The sequence below is a fragment of the Malaclemys terrapin genome, chromosome 25 (genome assembly GCF_027887155.1).
Source record: "Malaclemys terrapin pileata isolate rMalTer1 chromosome 25, rMalTer1.hap1, whole genome shotgun sequence".
In the NCBI taxonomy this organism is placed as follows: domain Eukaryota; kingdom Metazoa; phylum Chordata; order Testudines; family Emydidae; genus Malaclemys; species Malaclemys terrapin.
The window spans coordinates 8,264,815-8,285,517 of record NC_071529.1 but is presented as its reverse complement, the minus strand read 5'-3'; the positions used below and the strand labels follow the sequence as shown (position 1 = coordinate 8,285,517).

The 20,703-nt window shown below is 56.0% G+C and overlaps 1 protein-coding gene across 1 annotated transcript in view; it reads right to left on the bottom strand.

The window, feature by feature from the left end:
- The window catches only part of KCNH6 (potassium voltage-gated channel subfamily H member 6), a 97,959-nt gene that overhangs the window by 19,203 nt on the left and 58,053 nt on the right, over positions 1-20,703 (bottom strand). Inside the window, exon 4 of the mRNA XM_054014412.1 lies at positions 13,310-13,521. Within this exon, the coding sequence (XP_053870387.1) occupies positions 13,310-13,521 (212 nt within the window). The remainder of the gene's footprint in view (positions 1-13,309; positions 13,522-20,703) is intronic.

Sequence of the window (20,703 nt, the reverse complement as noted above, 5' to 3'; positions counted from 1 at the left end):
GCCAGACGGGACCATTAGCTCATCTCGTCTAACACAGGCCACTGCATGTCACCCTATGGTGAGCTTACTGGCTCCAGCCCCTCTCGGATCCATCTGACCAGGACACAGTGGGGAGATGCCAGGGGAGGTCTCGGATTCCCCAGTGGCCTGACAGAGGAGGGAGTTCATCTCCACGAAACAGAGGGATCGTTCGGGGTCTTTCCAAATCCAAGGGGAGCCGGAACCCATCTGGTTGGCACCTGCTGCCCGGAGGGCAGGGGAGGGATGTTCAGCCCTCAGGGTCCCAAACACTAGGTGAACCAGCAGCTCTAGACTTCCTGGACCCCGAAGGGAGAGGCCAGACGCCTGCTCTGCTCCAGTATCTTCTGCACCGCGCCCCAGCAGGATGGAGGAGGGAGCCACCCAAAAGTACCGCGGAGAAAAGCCAGCCCAGCGGGGTGGCCCTTGCTCACAGGCAGAGCCAGGCAGCGCTGCATGGCGAGAGCCCTGGCCTGGCCTCCCAGGAATAACACGGGGTGTCCATTTGCCTACACCCGTGGCTGAGCCAGGAGGTTGCTCACCATCCAGGGTTGAGCGTAAGGCCCCGGCCTGGTTGGTGCCGGCTCTTTGCTGGCTCGTTGGCTGAAAGGTAAAGGTCCCATAGCCCAGCGAGAGGAATCTGAGGGGACCTTCCTTTCCTTCCCTCCCCCCCCCACACTAGGCTCCCCCTGCCATCAGGGCCCAATTTTCCTCCCACTGACACCAGGTTTACACCACTGGTGTCCACGGAGTTACTTCCGATTTGTGCCAGTGAGCGACGAGGACAAGGCCCTTAATCCTGCCAGCGCTTTGGGCCTGATGCTCCATTGCCAAGAGGGGTAACGCGCTCCCAGGGCAGGATGGGCGTGTTTCACACTCTCTTGGCACTGGGGTCACTGGTGACATGACGGCAGCAGGCGGCCTGGTCCTAGGGGCGTGGCAGGAACCGAGCAACCCCAGCTGTGCCTTTGCCTCTTGATCCTCCTACTCCCCCCCCCCCCCCGCATACTTCTGGGGGTGAGCTTTACCGGAGCATCCACTGGACTCACTGGGTTTCTTTTTACCTGGCTGGTGTCCCTCCAGATACTGTCCACAGTCCCCTCCGTGTGCTCTCCCCTCATCGGCCCCAGCATTAACAAACCCAGCTGTCTAGGGCGAGTCCAGATCAGCGACGGCCCATTCAGATTGACCCCCCCAACCACCATATGTGTATCTCAGCCCCACCCTGCCACCCACTAGCCAGCCCCGCAAACCAGGGCCTCTCCACTGACCAATGGTCCTGCCCTGCATCCGCCTCCTCCAGCCAATGCCTCTCGACTGCCAGCCCCTTGCCCGCTGCCCCACCGTTAGGGTAATTCCTGCCTGTCCACGTCCCAGCCTGAAACTTAACAGCTGCTGGACCATGGCGTGGTTTGGATTTCCTGCACCCAGGCCCGGCTCCCCCCACAGGCAGCAAGATGGTGTCTCTCACACACACGGGTACATGCATGCCCAGACCCACATGCACACACGCCGGCAAAGGGCATTCAGGAGCCTGCCGCAGATTAATCAAAATCAATCAATGGCCAGGCCCCGGGTGGGGAGGAAGCCACCAATCAAGAGCCGGGAAGGCCAAAGACGTGGCTGGCAAGGGAGGGAGAGGGAGTGGAAAAAGTGACCGAAATCCAATCGTTCCGAAGGGGGATGTGCTGCGCTGGCGGGGTCAGGGAACCGACCGCCTCATCCCGACAGGAGCAAATCGGGGCAAGGGGAGGGGAACTGGGACCCCCCCCCCGAGCAATGCAAAGGATGCAGGGGGCAGGATCAAGCTGCCTTTAAGCCTGGTAGCAATGCCAGGGCATGATCCGAAGTCCTTTGGAGCCAACAGGAAGCACTCCCATGGATTGTACAAGGCTTCGGATCAGAGCCCGAGTAACAATCACAGCAGAGCAGGAAGCCCGTATGATACATTCCAACGGGGGCCTGATCCTGAGGGACTCCTCACGGCCCACTCATGGCAGTAGGAGTCAGGTGGTCTCAGCCCCTCGGCGGGTCTAACCTTTGGGGGGTGGCTAACACAGCTCCCTTGCCCTGCTCTGAGAGCTACGTATACACTGCTCACGTGCCAAGTTCCGCGTTATCTTTCTCGGCCGGCTTCCGGCACACGCCACCTGCCCGAGCTCCGGCCTTTTGGTTTCAAGGCTGAAACGAACCGTTTCAACATGAATCGGCGGAGCCGGGGAAGGAGCAAGGGAGGTTGGCTTATGGAATTCAAAAGGCTTCTCACTTGGCTGACCCTGCCCAAAGTGGAGGGATTTGGGGACCCTTCGAACTGAGAACAAAACGTGAGAGAGAAAAAACATCTCCCGGAATTACAGCCCAGAGCCAAGCCCCAAGTTCCAGCTAGTCTGTGTATCCGTCCAGCCTCTCCAGCGATCCTACCCAGCCAATGCATCCATCTAGGGAAGGAATCCGGATCATCTACCACCTCCAGTCATCGTAGCCGAGGCACCCGTTCACCCTTGCCATTGCTCTATGGGATTTCTAAGGCATCTGCTGCCTTCATATCCAAGAACCACTGGGTGTGACTCATAAATCTGGAGTAACTTCTCTGACTTTAGCGGGCTCACTCCAGATTCACTCTGGAGTAATCAAGAGCAGGATTTAGTCAGTCTCCTGGTCGCCGGCGGGGGGAGGGAGGGTTGTTTGCTTTTAGTAGCTGTGAGACCCAAACTCCCAGAACCCACAGAACGTCAGGCGGCAGAACAGGAGGGGAGAAGGAGCACGTCTTTCCCCTTCGTCCCCTCAATCCTGCCTCACTGCATCAACCCAAACCCAGCAGGTCTCTGACTAGCCCGATGCACCCAGGGCAGGAGGGGATGCTGAGGCTGCAGTAAGGGGCCCCACGCAGGGCCATGAGCTCAAGGCTGGTTCCCAGGCAGAGATTTGTACGTTCATCGCAGACGTGTGCGGCCGACCCCTCTGTGGCTTTAAAAGTCCAGGGCACAAAGGAGGCTGGGCCGCTCCACGCCAGCTCCCCACCCTCCCACCCCCGGCAGGAGTTTCTGCCTCCCCAGAGAGCAGGGCTGGCTAGGTCAAGTGGGAGTTGTTTCCTGGGGAAAGGACGGCTTCCCCCGCCCCCCTTCCCCGCAAAGAAAAGAGCCAATGTGTCCTGGCTCCCCTCTGGGGTTTAATTCACTCTAGGGACAAACGCCCCCTGGAGCCGCTCTCCCCATGGCAATAGCAGCCTCCCCCTGTCTCAGCCTTGCCCGTCCCCCCGTCCCGTCCCCCCATCTCACTGCTTACCGGCTTCAGCTTCAGTTTCAGACTCATGGTGTGCTGGAAGTAAGGCTGTGTGTGAGCAGGGAGCGAGGCACAGGCAGGGAGAGGATCCGTGTTCCCCAGCACAGATCTCTGGTGCTTACATCACTGCCCTGGGCAGAGCTGTGACCACACGCGACCCAGCCTCCGCCCCACCCCGGCCCCACTACCAGTGTCTGCTGCCTGCCAGACAGTGCGGCTTCAACCTGCTAGACAGGGCACTTCCACCCTGCCTGGCGCCTCTGCGCGGGAACTCAGACCCTCCCCTGCACACACGGCAGCTGCCTGGGGCTCGGGGTCAACGCTGCCCTGGTCTCCCTCTGGCCCCTTCGGGGCAGACTCCTGTCTGCCGCGCTCAGTGCGCTGAAAGGGAGCGGGGGGAACTGACATGCTGCGGTGCCACTCAGAGCCCCCACAGTTTAGCTGATGGTCCTCAGGCCTGGCTGGCAGCCCCCCTTACCCCCTGCTAGCCCAGGATTGGGGAGCAGACAGTGTGGATCCCAACACCTGACGATGCACCTCAGCCCTGACCAAGCTCCCCACACCCAGCTCTGCCTCTGAACCCTGGTCCTGACACGCCTGCTATCCCAGCTCTGGGCTCTCCACACCCAGCTCTGCCTCTGAACCCCAGTCCAGACCCACAGCCCCCTGCTACCCCAGACCTGGGCTCCCCACACCCAGCTCTGCCAGTGCCCTATAATCCCGACCCACAGCCCCCTGCTACCTCGGCCCTGAGCTCCCCACACCCAGCTCTGCCAGTGCCCCATAATCCGGACCCACAGCCCCCTGCTACCCCGGCCCTGAGCTCCCCACACCCAGCTCTGCCAGTGCCCCATAATCCGGACCCACAGCCCCCTGCTACCCTGGCCCTGAGCTCCCCACACAGCTCTGCCAGTGCCCCATAATCCCGACCCACAGCCCCCTGATATCCCAGCCCTGGGCTCCCCACACCCAGCTCTGCCAGTGCCCCATAATCCGGACCCACAGCCCCCTGCTACCCCAGCTCGGGGCTCCCCACACCCAGCTCTGCCTCTGAACCCTGGTCCTGACTCAGTGGTGGCTTGGTGATGGGGATCAGTGTCTACTGAAAGCTGGGATGAGGGTGCCCAGAATTCCTGTTTCCCTGTTCAATGAGCCAGTCTTTGGACTCAGGTCTCCCGTGGTGAAGGCCAGGCCAGGGCACCGATAACCAGCCGGGCACCTTGTGCGAGCAAGAGGCATTTGGGGCACACAACATGCCCCAGGGGACTGACGATGCTGTAATGCTCTCGGCCTGCACACAAGCTGGTGCTGGCCAGACCTCGGCGGAGCTGGGGCCCAGTCTGAGCTCTGTCACTTTGCACCCACAAGGCCCACAAGCCACCACAGCTCAGAAGAACGGCCAGACTGTATCAGACCAGCGGTCCGACTAGCTCAGGATCCAGTCTTCCGACAGTGGCCGGTGCCAGATGCTTCAGCTCAAGGTCCTAGAGCGTGGCCCCTGGATACCCGGCTCTCCTGAAACTGGGCTCTGTGGGACAGGGGCTTTTGTTACCCCAGGTGTCCATATAACACCCAGCATCCTGACTGGGGCCTCCACTATACACAGGGCCTGATGAGGACCAGCTCCTCCAATGCCTAGAACTCCTCCTCCCTGCCTGCCTTGGCCAGCGGACTTTGTGGCTTCATCTCAGCCAATGTCTCCCAGGAGGAACCTCCTTCAGCACAACTCCCGCGTCCACTCCCTCTTCTGAGCTCCCATCACCACCTCTGCCACATCATCCCGCCACTCCCCTGCCTTCAGCCTCTCGCCTGGACTCCTGCAGCTCCCTTCCCTGAGGCCACCCATTGCCACTCTGCCAGTCTCCTGCTGCTGCCAGGCTGGGCCCAGGGGCTCTGGTTTGGTTGGGGGCACTCAGGGGGATCAGTTGTGTAAGGACCCCAGTACAGATGAATGGCTCCTACTGTCCCAGGCCACAGGAGCGACCGCGGGATGAGGCCAACGTGCTCCGTGCACTTGTAGTCGAATCAAGCAGTGACCCCAGATGGGGCGAGGCCGCGGCTGTCAATCATACGGTCTGCAGGAGTCAGCCTCTGGTTCTCCCAGTTGCTGAGTCGTTACTTACACGGAGCACTAATGGGATTTCACCACCCGCTTTGCCTTGCCCGTGAATTATTTATCGTCACGGGGACTCGGCCAGGGGCATCTCTCCTGGACCTGAGCGGATGCTCGGACCCCCGGCTGGCCCATGGGAGGCCCACGGGGCCCGATTCCCTCTTGCCTTGCCCTCGGTGTCGTCACTTGCAGCAGTGCCACGCGGGGGGACGTTGCCACCATTGTGGTTTAGCAGCACTTTGTGCTCCCTTTGCACGGGGAGTGGGGGACAAGGCAATGCGCAGGGATGTTCTCAGCACACTTGCTTGTGAGCAGCTGGTGTGAGCGTTTGTGGGTCTGGGCCCGGGTCTAAGGGACACCCTGGGGCTTGATCCAATGCCAGATCCAGCCAGCAGCAGGCGTTAGAGCAGGGCTTGTCCGAGCAGGGTCCAGCGGCTCTGAGGGCTCCCGCGGGACCCCACCCGCATCTTCCAAAGGAGCTGCCACCAAAACAACTACCCCGGAGCCCAGCCCAGGCTGGGGGAGGGGGTTAGCCCTGGACGGCTCAGCTCTGCTCCCTTTGTATCGCTCTGAGCTCATTTTCCTGACGGACCTCTGCCTTCCCTCCCCCACCCACTTTCCTTCTCCTGGCCTGTCAATCTCTCCCCCACCCCCTGGAACCCACCCCCAGCTCTTTCTCGCCCCTCCAGCCCCTAGCAGGCAGGATCCAGGCACCCCGACTCCCTGATGACTGAGTCACTCCTCGCGCTGACCCAGCCAGGGCTGCAGGAGCTGGGCTGACATTTCAGCACCTGCAAGCCCAAGGGGTGTGAAGAGCTGCTCCAGAGAAAACAGGAGCTGGTAACCAGGCCTCCTGCAGCCTCTCACCTGGGCCAGGGGCCCGCAGTGCCAGGCTGGACATGGGGAGTGACCGCCCCTGGTCTACCTGGGCCTGACCCCCGTGAAATGGGACGGAGAAAGGGCTGCACCTCAGCGGGCACAAGGCCCCCCCAAGCTCTGCTGAACCTCCTCACTGCTGACCTGCTGCTCCCCTGAGCTCCCCCCGCCAGCTCTGCCAATGTCCCTCTACCCCCCTCTGCCACTTCCCATTATTCCAGCCCCAGGAAACCCCCATGAACCTTGCCCCCGTGCCTAATTCGATGACAGCTCCTTGATGTGAATACCCGACCCGAGGGGACTCAGGCAGAGGGGGGAGGCTCATCTCACCTGGGATCCAGGCTCGCACTAGAAACCGGGGGGGGGCAGGGGGAAGAGGGGTTTAGCCCCATGGATGTTGGGTGTGTGTCGCTGGCGCTAGCCTGAGTGCGCACAGCCAAACCAGGGCCCGAGTACGGCCTAGTGCAGGGCTGGGCAAACTTTTTGGCCTGAGGGCCGCATCGGGTTTTGTAAATTGTATGGAGGGCTGGTTAGGGGAGGGGGTCGTGGCCTGGCCCCCATCTCCTGTCTGCCTCCCCCGGGACTCCTGCCCCGTCCAACCCACCTGTTCCCTGACAGCCCCTCTGGGAACCCTGCCCCATCCACACCCCCCCGCCGCTCCCTGTCCCTTGACTGGCCCCGGACGCCCGCCGCCCCATCCAACCCCTCCTCTCATTCCTGATGGCCCCCCCCAGGACCCCTGCCCCCATTCAACCCCCTGTTCCCCCCCGACCCCTCTCCACACCCCCCGCCCCCTGACCACCACCCCTGAACTCCCCTGCCCTCTATCCAACCCCCCCTGCTCCCTGCCCCCTTACCACGCTGCCTGGAGCACCGGTGGCTGGCGGTGCTACAGCCGTGCCAGCTGGGTGGAGCCGGGCCACGCTGCCGCCGCTGCCACCACCCCGCAGCACAGAGCACCGGGTCAGGCCGGGCTCTGCAGCTGCACTGCCCCAGGAGCTCACAGCCCCACCGCCCAGAGCATTGTGCTGGCGGCGGAGTGAGTGAGCTGAGGCTGTGGGGGAGGCGGGACAGCAGGGGAGGGGCCGGGGGCGAGCCTCGCAGGCCAGGAGCTCAGGGGCAGGATGGTCCCGTGGGCTGGATGTGGCCCACGGGCTGTAGTTTGCCCCGCAGGCCGTAGTTTGCCCACCTCTGGCCTAGTGGGGGCTGGAAGTCAGGACTCCGGCGTTCTGTTCTCCCTTCTGGAGGAAAGTGGGATTTCGAGGTTGCAGCAGGGGCTGGGGGACAGGATTCCTGGGTTCCTTGCCCAGCTCTGGGGGAAACGGCGTCTAGTGGTTGAATACAGTGTGCAGGGGGGTCGAGATCCAGCAGAGATCACCCAGAACCCAGCCGGCATGGAGATTTAAGGGGAGAGGGGAACGGATATTTCCCAGAACACTCGCTGTGGATCCATGCCAGGGCCGGTGGGGAGCACACAGGCTCGATGCTGGCCCTCCCGCCCGCAGCAGGGACCTGTCAGCTTCAATCCCGTCACCTCCCAGCCACCTAATGACCCAGTATCGACAGGCTGGTGTGGCCGAGCCAGTGTCAGCCCCGTCGCCTAGCAGCGGGGCCCTGTGCATCGCGGCTGGCTGCCTCTGCCAGGCACGCTGGGCCCTCCGGCCCTGGTGCACATGGCATCCAAAGTCAATGTGCCGCTCGGGGTGGAGGCTTTTAGGGGTAAGCAGGAGAGGGGAGCAGTGTGCCCCTTGAGCCATTCCTAGGGGCTTGGCGGGGGAAGTGGGTGCTGGAGGAGGCTCCTCTCCCAAGTGCCAGTATTTGCCAGCTAGTTTAAGGGCACATTACCAACCCCTCTGGGGCCTAGTGGATTGAACACCAGGCTAGGAATCAGGATGGTGGTTGTTTTTTTTCCCACCCAACTCTGGGAGGGGAGTGGGGTCTAGTGGTTACAACATGGGACTAGAAGGAAGGACTCCTGGGCTCGGGAATGGGATTGAGTGGTTAAAGCAGGAGTCTGCAAGTCTGGATTCCTTTCCCAGCTCGGGGAGAGAATGTTATCTAGTGGTTAAAGCAGGTGATCTGGGGGCCTTGACTGCTGGTGTCCTTTTCTAGGTCTGGGAGGCAGGTTGGCATAAGAGATAGAGCATTGGGCCATGGAGCCGAGATTCCTGGATGTTATTCCTGGCTCTGCCCAAGATGTCCTGCATTACTTTTGGACAAGTCACTTGTGCGCACTGTGCCTCAGTTTCCCCATCCGTAAAAGGGAGATAAAGAGACTGATCCCTTGGGAGCACCTTCCAGACACTCAAGAAGAGACAAGCCCTAACCCAAGGAGCTCACAGGAGCCTTGCAAGATCCTTGGATAAAATGTGCTCTCTATGTGCAAAGGATAAACAGTAATGCTGCTATATGGTTATTAATAATAATAATAATAATAATAATTACTCCCACACTACCCCCTGGGTAATATCTGCTTTCACTCCTACCGTCCCATCTGCACTCCACATCAGAGCAATTCTTAACGACTTTTAATTCATTCAGTTAAACTCAAACAACATCCTGTGTGATTCTTTAAAACCCTTGTCTTTTATTTGCTTATGAGGTGGAACGCAGCCTGGCAGCCAGTCCTGCACTCCCTGCCCCCCCAGCTCTCTGTCTCTCTTAGGGTGGGTCCCAAATCCTGGGGATTGACAGCCCTTGTATAATTTGCACCCCAGTTAGTGACTCTGCGATGGTTATTCCCCAGTGTCTAATCCCTTCTTGGCACCTACTGAGCATTTAGCCTCAATCACATTCTGCAGCAGAGAGTTCCACAGGTGTCCCAAAGAACTTCCAGAATAAAAAATTGGGGGCAAAATCCTAACTTGCTTTCCACAGGTGAGCTGGGGGTTGGGGAAAGGGTGCAGGGAGCCCCTCTGCATGAGCAGAGCACAAGTGGGAGCTACAGCAACATTCAGGAGCTCTGGCTGACGCCCAGGAGTTCCACACATCCAGAGATGCAGCTTCCTTTGTGTGTTCTGCCATGAGGTGGCACTGTGCCTGGGCCCATCCCTCCCAAGCCATCCAGGAACATAAGAACAGCCACACTGGGTCAGACCAAAGGTCCATCTAGCCCCATATCCTGTCTTCTGACAATGGCCAATGCCAGGTACCCCAGAGGGAATGAACAGAGCAGGTAATCATCAAGTGATCCATTCCCTGTTGCTCATTCCCAGCTTCTGGCAAACAGAGGCTAGGGACACCATTCCTGCCCCTCCTGGCTAATAGCCATTGATGGACCTATCCTCTATGAATGGATCTAGTTCTTTTTTGAACCCTGTTATAGTCTTGGCCTTCACAATATCCTCTGGCAAAGAGTTCCACAGGTTGACTGTGCTGTGTGAGGAAATACTTTTGTTTGTTTTAAACCTGCTGCCTATTAATTTCATTTGATGCCCCCTGGTTTTTGTGTTACGAGGAGTAAATAACACTTCCTTATTTATTTTCTCCACACCAGTCATGATTTTATAGACCTCAATCATATCCCACTCTCCGTTGTCTCTTTTCCAAGCTGAAAAGTCCCAGTCTTATTAATCTATCCTCATATGACCACCATTCCATACCCCTAATAATTTTTGTTGCCCATTTCTGTACCTTTTCCAAGTCCAATACATCTTTTTTTGAGATGGGGTTACCACATCTGCACGCAGTATTCAAGATGTGGGCATATCATGAATTTATATAGAGGCAATATGATATTTTCTGTCTTATTATCTATCCCTTTCCTAACGATTCCCAACATTCTGTTTGCTTTTTTGACTGCTGCTGCACATTGAGTGGATGTTTTCAGAGAACTATCCACAATGACTCCAAGATCTCTTTCTTGAGTGGTAACAGTTAATTTAGACCCCATCATTTAATATGTATAGTTGGGATTATGCTTTCCAATGTGCATCACTTTGCATTTATCAACATTGACTTTCATCTGCTATTGTGTTGCCCAGTCACCCACGTTGGAGAGATCCAGTTGTAGCTCTTAGCAGTCTGCTTGGGACTTAACTATCTTGAGTAGTTTTGTATCATCTGCACATTTTGCCACCTCCCTGTTTACCCCTTTTTCCAGCTCATTGATGACTATGTTGAACAGGACTGGGCCCAGTACAGACCCCTGGGGGACACCACCGTTTACCTCTCTCCATTCGGCTCTTTCACTAGTGCCTCTCTGCGGGTCTCACTCCCTGAGCTCAATGGGCCATTCATTGCTGAGCCATTCACGTCTGCGGGTGGAAGCGGGAATACCTGCGGTTGGGCGTGTAAGGCCATGGACACCAGGGATGTGGAGTCTCAGTCTATGCATTAAAGGAACCGGGCTCTCTGCTCTCTGACAGACCTACCCGTAGGCGGGAAGGAGGTGGCCGGGTGGTTCCCAGTTAATGTAACCTCCCCCCCCCATGCTCCCTTCCCTTCCAAGGAGCCTGGAAAATGGAAATACCATCACCGTGCGCAGCCTCCCATATGGTGAAGGGACACTGCCACCTGGTGGCTGCCAGAGGAACAATCAGCAGCTCTGCTCGCTGGTGTCACCTCCACCAATTCCTGCACTCAAAGCACAGAAAGGAGACCTCCGCAGCACACACACAGACGGCCCAGCCATGTGGTTGGCTGGGGGGGGGGGGGAAAATCTCTTGAAGAGCGGGGGGCCAGGAAAAGCCATGCCAAAAGCAGGTACATCCAAGGCTGCCCGGGGGGCCAAGAGAGGCAATTTCCCACAGGCCCCACAGGGCCCCCCCCCCCGAGAATATAGTATTGCAACCAGGGCCGGCTCCAGGCACCAGCTTCTCAAGCAGGTGCTTGGGGTGGCTGCTCTGGAGCGGGGCGGCAGGTCCAGGTATTCGGCGGCAATTTGGCGGACCGTCCCTCACTCCGCCTGGGTGTGAAGGACCTCCCCCTGAATTGCCACCGCAGATTGCGATCGCGGCTTTTTTTAGATCGCGATTGCTGCTTTTTGTTTGTTTGTTTGTTTTGTTTTGGCTGCTTGGGGCAGCCAAAACCCTGGAGCCGGCCCTGATTGCAACTTTTTTTTATGGAAGGGGGCCCCCCAAATTGCTTTGCCCCAGGCCCCCTGAATCCTCTGGGCAGCCCTGGGTACATCCTCTTCCCCCCGCAGCTGGGCAGAAAAACATGCCAGGCCTGGGGCCTATTCAAGAGTAAGAAAAAAGAAAGTCAATCTGACTTATTTCAGGGGTGCATGACTGAAGGTGCAGATTTCACACACACACACACACACACACACACACACACACACACACACACACACACACACACCATGCGGCTGTCCCTGCACGCTCCCACTGCTGCTGAGACACAAAGCAGAGTTTTCACCCAGGAAAAACGACTCTTGTCGTGGAGGGTTGCTGCCAAGATGAACAGCTTGTTGGCGCCAGGAAAGAACGACGGTGTCGTGCCAGCCAACAGCCAGGGAGAGCCTCGCAGCTGGCACCAATCCGCGAAGGTTTCCACGGAGCACCGCCCGTTTATGCCAGCTGAAACCCACTCCCTTCGCCAAAGCTCCACTGATCACCAGCGGAGAGCCGGGCCCACAGGCCGGGGCTGAGCTGTTCTGTCCCTGGCCTGAGCCCAAACACCTCCCAGCAAGCAACCGAGCAGATGAGAGAGAGAGGGAGGAGATGGTGATTATTATGGGCTAGATCGTAACTGTGCCATCTGCCCCATTGTATCCCTGCTCCCCCCTTGCTCTGGGGGAGGAGGAATTACTTCAACCCTTTGCTCAAGCCGCTCCCGCCTTAAATATGCCCACCAGCTACTCTGGCTAATAAATAAGGGGGTGGAACCAAGGGCCAGGGCTCCACCTAGTCCCCGCCCCTCTCTGCCGTACGGCCCCACCCCTCAGAGGCTTGTAGTGGAGGGTGAAAGGCAAGTAGTAGCCACAATCCGAGCAGAGGAGTAAGGGAGAATGGACCTCCCGGTCATTCTCCTGCATGGCTGAGGAGGGCAAGGACAATGCAGCCCTAGTGACTGTACCCCCAAACAGTGACAGCAACCCCACAGCGCGACCTCCCCCGCATTGTGGGGTTTGCCCTAGAGCGGCCCCCCCTGGGTTGGACAGACAGACAGCGTCATGGCCAGCATCCAGCAGACGCTGGTTTTCTGGGGTTAAAAACATGTCAGAACGTGTCTGGAGCCCATCTTGGCCACGATCTCTTGTTCTCTGCCATGAGTGAGGGAAGCCCTCTGGAGAGCCACGCGCATGCACTGAGCCCACACGGGCGCTGGGAACAGCTTTCAGTGGGGCAGTCATAGGGGAGCCCAGGTGCAAAGAGAAAAGCATGGACAGAAAGAGTGAAACACTGCCAGGTGGGTGTGTCCGTCCCCAGCCCCGGCCGTGCCGGAGAGGAGACATGGAACTGAATACCAAGCACACAGGGACCCTTCCCTGTCCCTGCTCAGCCGCTCCATGAAATGCGTGAATCTCCCTCTGCCCTGCGGCTGTTCCACAAACGATCACAAGTGTCCCCACCATGCTATGGACGATGGGGAACGGCCTCACTCGGCCCCCAGGATCCCGACTTCTCCCCACAGGACACGTAGTCTGGCCAGGGTGGCCAGCCCACAAGGGAGAATGGGGACCTGAGCCAAACCTCCCAGGAGGCAGTGCGGCCCTGGTAGGGAAATGCCCTTTAACGTTGACTTGACCCCAACGTGACATTTGGCCATTTCCAACTCAACACTTTTCGGAACTTTTCGTTCCGTGAAAAATCTCAAGACTTCAACAGTTTGACCCACAAAAGAAAAAAAAAAAAAGTTGTCAAAATATTGCAATTTCTTGTGGGACAGAAATTCCAATTTTCGCTCAGCTCCACAAACTAATGTGATCTGCCCCTCCCCTCCAAATCTGCTCCACAAATTAGTACGCACGCCCCCCACCCTGCCCCATGCCTGCTCCATGAATTAGCATGATCATTCCCTCTACCTCCCAGGAGTGCCCCTGGCCTGGGGAGAACTCCCCCACACACCCCGTACCTGTGTGACTTTCTCGGTGACGTTCTGCGTACGCTCCGTCACCTTGTGGGGTGCGATGATCTCGATCTCAGTGGTAGAGCCCGAGCGGTGCTTCTCCAGGTTGAACTCCACAAAGTTGAGGGTGAACTGCGGAATCTGGCTGATGGTGCGGTACCTCGTGAGGTCTGACTCCGAGGTGGAGTTCTGGGGGTTGGGCTTGACTTGGGAGGCCTCTGGAACAAACCCAGGAAGGAGAGAAACACTCAGGAGGGCGTCAAAAACAACGATTAACCATCAGCGTCCTAGTCTCTGTGGACAAGGGAGCCCAGGATAAACCGTCTGAGAGAACCTCTCTGGAGAGACAACGCTATTGCGACGGGCCCATTTTGCATTGGTACCCAAACACAAAGGCCAAAATTCTCCAAAGCCACTCGTGATCTTGGGTGCCCAACTTAAGGTGCCTGAACGGGGCTTGGTTTTCAGAAAGAGCTGGAGCACCCACCCCCTAGAAACCAAGCCCCTCTCAGGCGTCTCAAGCTTGGTGCCGAAAAACGGCAGCACCTAAATCCCTAGTCACTGCCGAAGCATAGGCCAATTGGCCTTGATTTTGATAGCCACCATTGGTGGTGGCTGACGCGGCGGTGGCAGGATATGAATGTAAACAGAATCCAGAAAACTGTCAGAGCCCTAAAATTACAAACAGGGCCCCATCAGGCAAGACTCTTGAGTCTGTTTTGCCTCAGCTCCTCCTGCCCTCCGAGCTGGGTGGGCTGTTCATCCTGGCTCCTCAAACTAACATCTGCTGGAGGGACGGGGAGTGGAGCGCTGCTTTGGTAGGGCAAAGAGAGCCCAGCTGGAGTCCTACAATCTGCCTCCAAAGCCGTACTGCATCCCATCCAATCCATCCCTATGGGCCAGGGCAGGATGGTTCCCTGTGGGGGATTTTCTAGTGTTCTTCTGGTCTAGTTTAATGTTCCAGGCATTAAGGCTTCTTCTACCCCTTTCCCTGGGACATGATTCTCCAGCCCAGTGGATCTCACCAGCAGGACATTTTCCCTAAAACACCCTCAATTTTTCCAATATAAACAGCTTACATGTCAACCTTCCTTCATTCCACCCCCTGTTCTACCCAGCTAGTCTCATTCCCCAGCTCCTTGGGGTTTACAACCTTTCAATAGCTGTGGACTCTCATGTTCCCCTGCCTGACGGCGGCTTAGCCAAGTGGCACATATTCAGCTCATTACATAATACATGTCAGTATATAATGCCTGCATCTGTAACTTTTACTCTATGCATCCGAAGAAGTGAGGTTTTTACTCACGAAAGCTTATGCCCAAATAAATCTGTTAGTCTTTAAGGTGCCACCAGACTCCTTGTTGTTTCAGCTCATTACAATTTTCCTCCTCAATCAATCCCTCCAGCCTGCTGACCGTTTTAGTTTCTTTTCTCTGGTCCCCAACCTACTAGACAGTATCTTTCTTATGAGAACAAGGAGCCCAGAAATGCATTTGTCCCAGAGTCTTACAGAGGAGGACTACTTCCTTCCCTGCCTCAATGCATGATATCTCTGCCGCCACCCCAAAGTGTACTGGCCTTCTTTGAGACATTGCAAACTCCGGTCTATTTTATTGTCCACTCTCACCTCAAGGGGCCAGACGGCCAAAAGAACAAAACAAGAGTGGGACTGCCCTACCCTTAGTCCCTATCAAGTCAATGGTAAAGCTCCTACGGATGTCAATGGGAACAGGACAAGGCCAATGCTGACGGCTTAGGAAAATCCCACCTTTAGCGGGGAAATTTTCACACATACTCAGCACACTGAGTTCTTCTGAAAGTCTAGATGCAGGGGTCACGCTGGGGGCTGTGGCGCAAATCTGGCCCTCATTTAGGGGCCTAAATGGAAACTGAGCTCTTCAGAAATTCCAGCTCCAATTGTGGGTGCTGAGCACTTGAAAATGTGTCTGAGCTATTGAAAACATAGGCCCGAGGCCTTTCTCAGCTTTCCTGCTCCCCAGGTCTCCATCTCCCATCGCAGGACTGTCTGATGAATGATTTCCGCCCCAGTGTATTCACTTTGCATTTTTTTTTCTGAATTCAGTCTCTTTCACCCACCTTTCTAGGTCTCTCCGGATTATTTCTCTGTCCTCTCTGCATGTCTGCAGTAGAGCCCGTTGGACGTTTTTCAGTTAAACGTCTTTTTTTTCTTAAGTCAGAAAATGCCGATTTGCCAAACCCAAAACTCACGGCAGAAATGTGCCAGCTTCAATGCCAGTTTGGTGCAGGACGGCATTTCTGGTGCGATAGAGAGAGACCCATAGCAGTGGTCAGGGCACACGCCTGGCAGGTGGGGGATCCTGCTCCGAATCAGCTGCCAAGTGAGTTCCCAAACCACTGAGCTATTGGTTCTGCCGGCCTGACTCTCTCATGTTTGGTTCCAATGCAGAACTAAATAAATTTAAAAACTTCGACATTTTTCATGCAATCTGCAACGCCTCCCGATTCAGTATCCTCTGCAAAGGTCAACGACACGCCGTGACCATGGGGCTGGGGTTTCCGGATTAAATACTTGGTCTCTCATCCTTAGAACATGTATTATAGCTACTGTATTCACTCATCTAAACTCACCCCTCCACCAGTGGGACCGGAGTCAGGAGAGAGCCTGGAGGGGCTTGGACATGGCGGATTTACAGCGCAGACTGGTTCACTCAGAGACTTTCATACACAGACCCAGATCAAAGGCATACCGGTGCCTAACTCCCCTTGGTTTCAAGGATTTCAACTCCCATTGGTGTCAGTGGGAGTTCGGCACCTACATTCATTTCAGGAACTGGGCCGTAGAGACACTGCTGGATCTACAGGCCAAGACACATCCAGAGACCCCCACACTTGGAAACATACTGGAGTCAGTTTATGCTCCGGGAGACACACTCCTTATCGCTGCTTCTTTAAGGCAACGTAGGGTGAAAAATTCCCCCAGGGACCCTCAGAGTGGAGGGCCCATCTGCTGGAAGAGCTCTGCATCACCTCCCCATTGGTAGAGACACATCTGCTTGTGCTTTCCCCTACCTGAGTTCGCCCTCCTCTCCCTGAATTTTCTCTGGAACTCAGACCTGGTGACCTCAAAGTTGTCCAAGGAGGAGACCCTGCGGAGGTTGCCCCCGGGGCGAGGCCGAACCAAGCCCCAAGCAGCGTCAGACCCCGGTGGGCCCAAGAAGGGAGGCTCTCGTTTCGGGGATGAGTGATGCACGGTGGGGACGGCCTCCAGGCTCGACCTCCTCTCCTTTTCCAGGAGGGACTCGGTCTCTGACTGGACACAGTTCTCCTTGGGAGGAGTCTTCAAGTCCCTCAGAATCAGAGAGTCGCCCCTGGGCTTGAAGACAGCCAGGAGAAAGCGTTTGGTTAGGAGGAGTCCTGGAATGCTGAGGCAGGAGGGGAGGAGGGTCAGGAAAGAGGAAAGACAGAGGGCCGGGTAGCGCTGCCGTGTCGTGGGTTAAACTCCCACTGATACCAGAACTGAGCACACCTTGTTACATGGCTAATGGAATCCCACCAGCCTCAAAAGCCTGCGAGCCCCGACTCCATGTCCGACTGCGGGGCCCCACCAACAACGTCCTGTTCCGTTAAGCCTGGCTGAGCATGGGGTAGCTTGCAAGGTATTGCTGAGCCACTAGCAGAGAGTAAACGGGCCGGAGCAGGAGGAAAAGAGGAAACCCCAGAAGTGGATTTACCTGGCACGAGGTGGCTTCTATTCACAGTGTTTCTAGGACCTACGGCAGGAGAGTGAAAAGCTGAACATGCCCTTTCCTCTCCCCACGGCCTGCTGAGGGAGTTTAAAGAACCAATGTACTAAGTCCTTCACTTGCGGTTGACAGATGCCGCCTAATCCACACCAGAGAGCAAGATCACTGGGGAAACTGCCAGACGTGCAGATTCAGTTATTCACAGGTTTTCCTCTCCCACCCTCTCCTCGGTGCCTGCTAAACTCAGGGTTTTGGAGCGTGAGGCGAGGTCTCCTGACTTAAGAGACTTGTATAATGACAAGCCTGAAAAAACAACCAACCCCTAGCCCGGAACGTACGCTGCATGAAATCTCGGCGCCTCAGCAGTGTCACGTTTCTGCCTCTGGGCCCAACAGAGACCAGGCCCCAACGATTTAAGGAGTTTCCCCGCTGTCAGCCAGGGTAAAAAGCCCAAATTGCACATTTCAGGCTCTCGCAGGGTTTGGCGACCAGAAATACGGTGCTGTCCGTGACTCTTCTGAGGGAAACCAACCCAACCCCACCTCACCCCAAACACCCTGCCAAAGTACTGACACTAGCTCAACTCTGCTTTGTCCGCAGAGATTCTGCACAGCCCCCGCCAGGCCATTCTCCAGGCTGCTGGCCTCCATCACCGCGCTGTTCCTCAAAAACCTTCACAGCTCCATCAGAAGCGGAGTGCTTTTATTCTGCGGCTCACAGCCTTTTCTGGCTAAGCAAAATGGATCACGGAGATCGGAATTTTATTACCTCCAACTCTATTGCTGATGGCCCCTTTGCTCTTGCTAGGCAGCTATCACTCAGGGAAGACTCCACTCAAGGCAATAGAAAGTCAGCTTGTCCCAAAGGCACTTAGCAACACTCCAGATGTCTTCTATGTGGACATACTTAGAGCCTTTGACAGCCCAACAGGTGCCTTCTACCTATATGTCCCTAGAGCTTTTGACAGCCTAGCAGGTACATTCTACCTGTATGTACCTACAACCTTTGACAGCCCAACAGGTGCCTTTTACCCAAAACGTACCTACAATGTCAGGCAACACAGCAGCTGTATTCTCTCTTGACATACCAAGTACACTTGACAGCACACCAAGCACATTGTACCTGGACATACGTAAAACATTTGGCAGCACAGCAGATGCCTTCTACCTGGCTGTACTTAATGCTTGGCAGCACAACGAGTACCTTGTATCTGGACACACCTAGAACATTCGAAAGCACAGCAAGTGCCTTGTGCCTGGATGTGCCTAGAACCTTTGGTGGCACAGCAGGTGCCTTCTCCCTAGACGTATCTAGAACATTTGGCCGCACAGCGTGTGTTTGCTACTTGTCCATACCTGGAACATTTGCAGTAGCCAAGAGGATCATGAGAACAGCAACCTCTTAAAAAGTTCTAATACTAACAGGTCAAGAATCTTTTCCCTGCCCCATTAAGTTGATGCAGTCATGACTGTTGCTGGCCCTAATGCATAGGGACAATGTAATCTTTGCTTGTACAATAGTGGGGAAGAGCTGGACAAGATGACTCGTTAGAATGTATTTGAAACTCAGGGCTTATGATAATGCATGGGGTGACACAAGAATTGGCAAGGCAATTTTAAGAAATGTGTAATTTCAAGGAATATTTGCACCAAAATTTTGGAGTTTTGCCCATTGATTTCTACCAGATCCACGCAGCTCCCAGTGCCACCATCTCAACCCCCCGCTATATCCTTTCTTAAGAGCCATGTATTTGTGCAATATTTCCAGGCTCTCTTCCTACCCAAATGGTTCTAGAATCTGTTAACACTTCGACAAAGAAAGTCCTAACAAGCTCACCCCTAACCCTAATCCAAACCCCTGGGGGTTCCAAAAGGCATTTCTCACCGCTGCACTAAACTGTGCTGCCACCCGAGAGCAGTGGTAGGAAGGCCGGTGTGCGAATGCACATATGTAGTTGTATGTATATATGTACCACTTCTTCCTCCTGGTTGGAAACAGAGCAGTTCAGCTGTGCACCACAGCTTACGTACTGCCAGCAGCTAATGGGATTCTCCTTCACTTCTAGGGGTAAGGGCTGGAGCTCTTAACGCAGGAGGTTCTAGGGTCTGTCCCCACTGAAGTTCCAAGCAACAAAGGCAACAACCACAAAGTCCCTACCTAGCCACAGCTTTGGCTCAGGGTTTAACCATTAAGAGAAAGACACTAAATTCAGACACCACAGCCGCTACTGAAGGGGGCAGAGAAGGGAGAGCCAAGGAAGCGCGCTGGGTCCTGACCTAATGTATCAGCTTATATCGTACAAAGTCTACGGTTACCTTTCCATAGTCAATGGCTACTCCATCAAACTCACTGGTGGGCAGAGATTTCCGCTGGATTTTGAGTCGCCGCAGGGACGGGAGACTAAACTTCAACCTCTTACCTTGACCTTGTTAAAAAGAAAAAAAAAAACACAAACAAAACACAAGAGACACAAATGTAACCTAGCTGCAGGTGAAGCCAGGTGCCCTGGGCAAAGCGGGTAGGGGGGGGAACGGGGGGACAGGGCCAGGGACACAGCCGAGCTGTGCCCAGCCACGGGGAGGCACCCATGTGGGTGGCCTGATCGGACGGCTGCCGATGGCTGTGATGAACATTCAGCGGTTCTGGATTCCGCTGTCAGTTCTAGAGTCTGGCTAGCAGGGGCAGAATCGACGGGCAGCGAGGCTGGGCCGTCCCAGAGCCCGCCAGTGGTAACATTAGGTCACTACCAGTCCAGGACTGCCTGGGATGGGTGTCCTAGAGAGGAACGGTTCTGTATCCCAGCCCCCTGGCTGCCTGGACTCAGCTGTCACCCAATCCAGTGCTTAATTTGTGCCAGGGTTTAGCTCCGGCACCTCTGGTGGCAGTTCATAGCCCCGGCACCTACCGCATCAGTTATGAAAGTAAATCATTGCTTGAGCCTTGATGCCTCTTTCGTTACAAACTAAGCACGGACACAGTCCCTGCACTATGCCACAGAGACCAACTCCTGGACATTCGCAATGATCAGCTGGGATCCCACAGTGAAATCCAAGTTTCCTAGTGCCGTGCAAGGCCACGCGGAGAATTTCACTGGTGACAGGACGCGGAGCTCTGAGCACTGGCTCCATCCCACCTCTGTGTCCAGTTTATAAGCCCAAATGCCTCTCCTTAGCGGGGTGGACACATTAGGTCATCCTTTCTCCTGGTGCAGTCAGATGTCATTAGCTCATGGGACCTTCTCCCAACCCCTGCCCGTGAGAGGAAAATCCTGGTGTGGATTCTCTCCCCCAGGGAAACGCTAGCACTTGCCCCGATTTATTTGTCCCACCCAAGCTGGGAAATATACAGCTGAGATTTCCAAAGCCATCTAAGGGATTCGGACAGAATGGGAGCACAGCGTCTAAATCTCCTAGGTGGGCTTTGGAAATCAGCCTCTAAACCTACCACGCACCAAAACGATGTGAGAAGAACATCCGTCGGGTTGCGAAGCCAAGCGCTCCAAAGCTGGGGATTGCTAGAGTTAAGGTTGCCTGTGCCCACGCCTGCGCTCCCCGCTATGAATGCCCCGGCAACGAGGAGGAGGAAGCTGCTGGATCTGAGTGCAGAGGGGATACAAGCCGTATCTGGGAAAGGGGCAGGGGGAGTAGATTGGGGCAAGGGGGTGTGGGAAGGCAG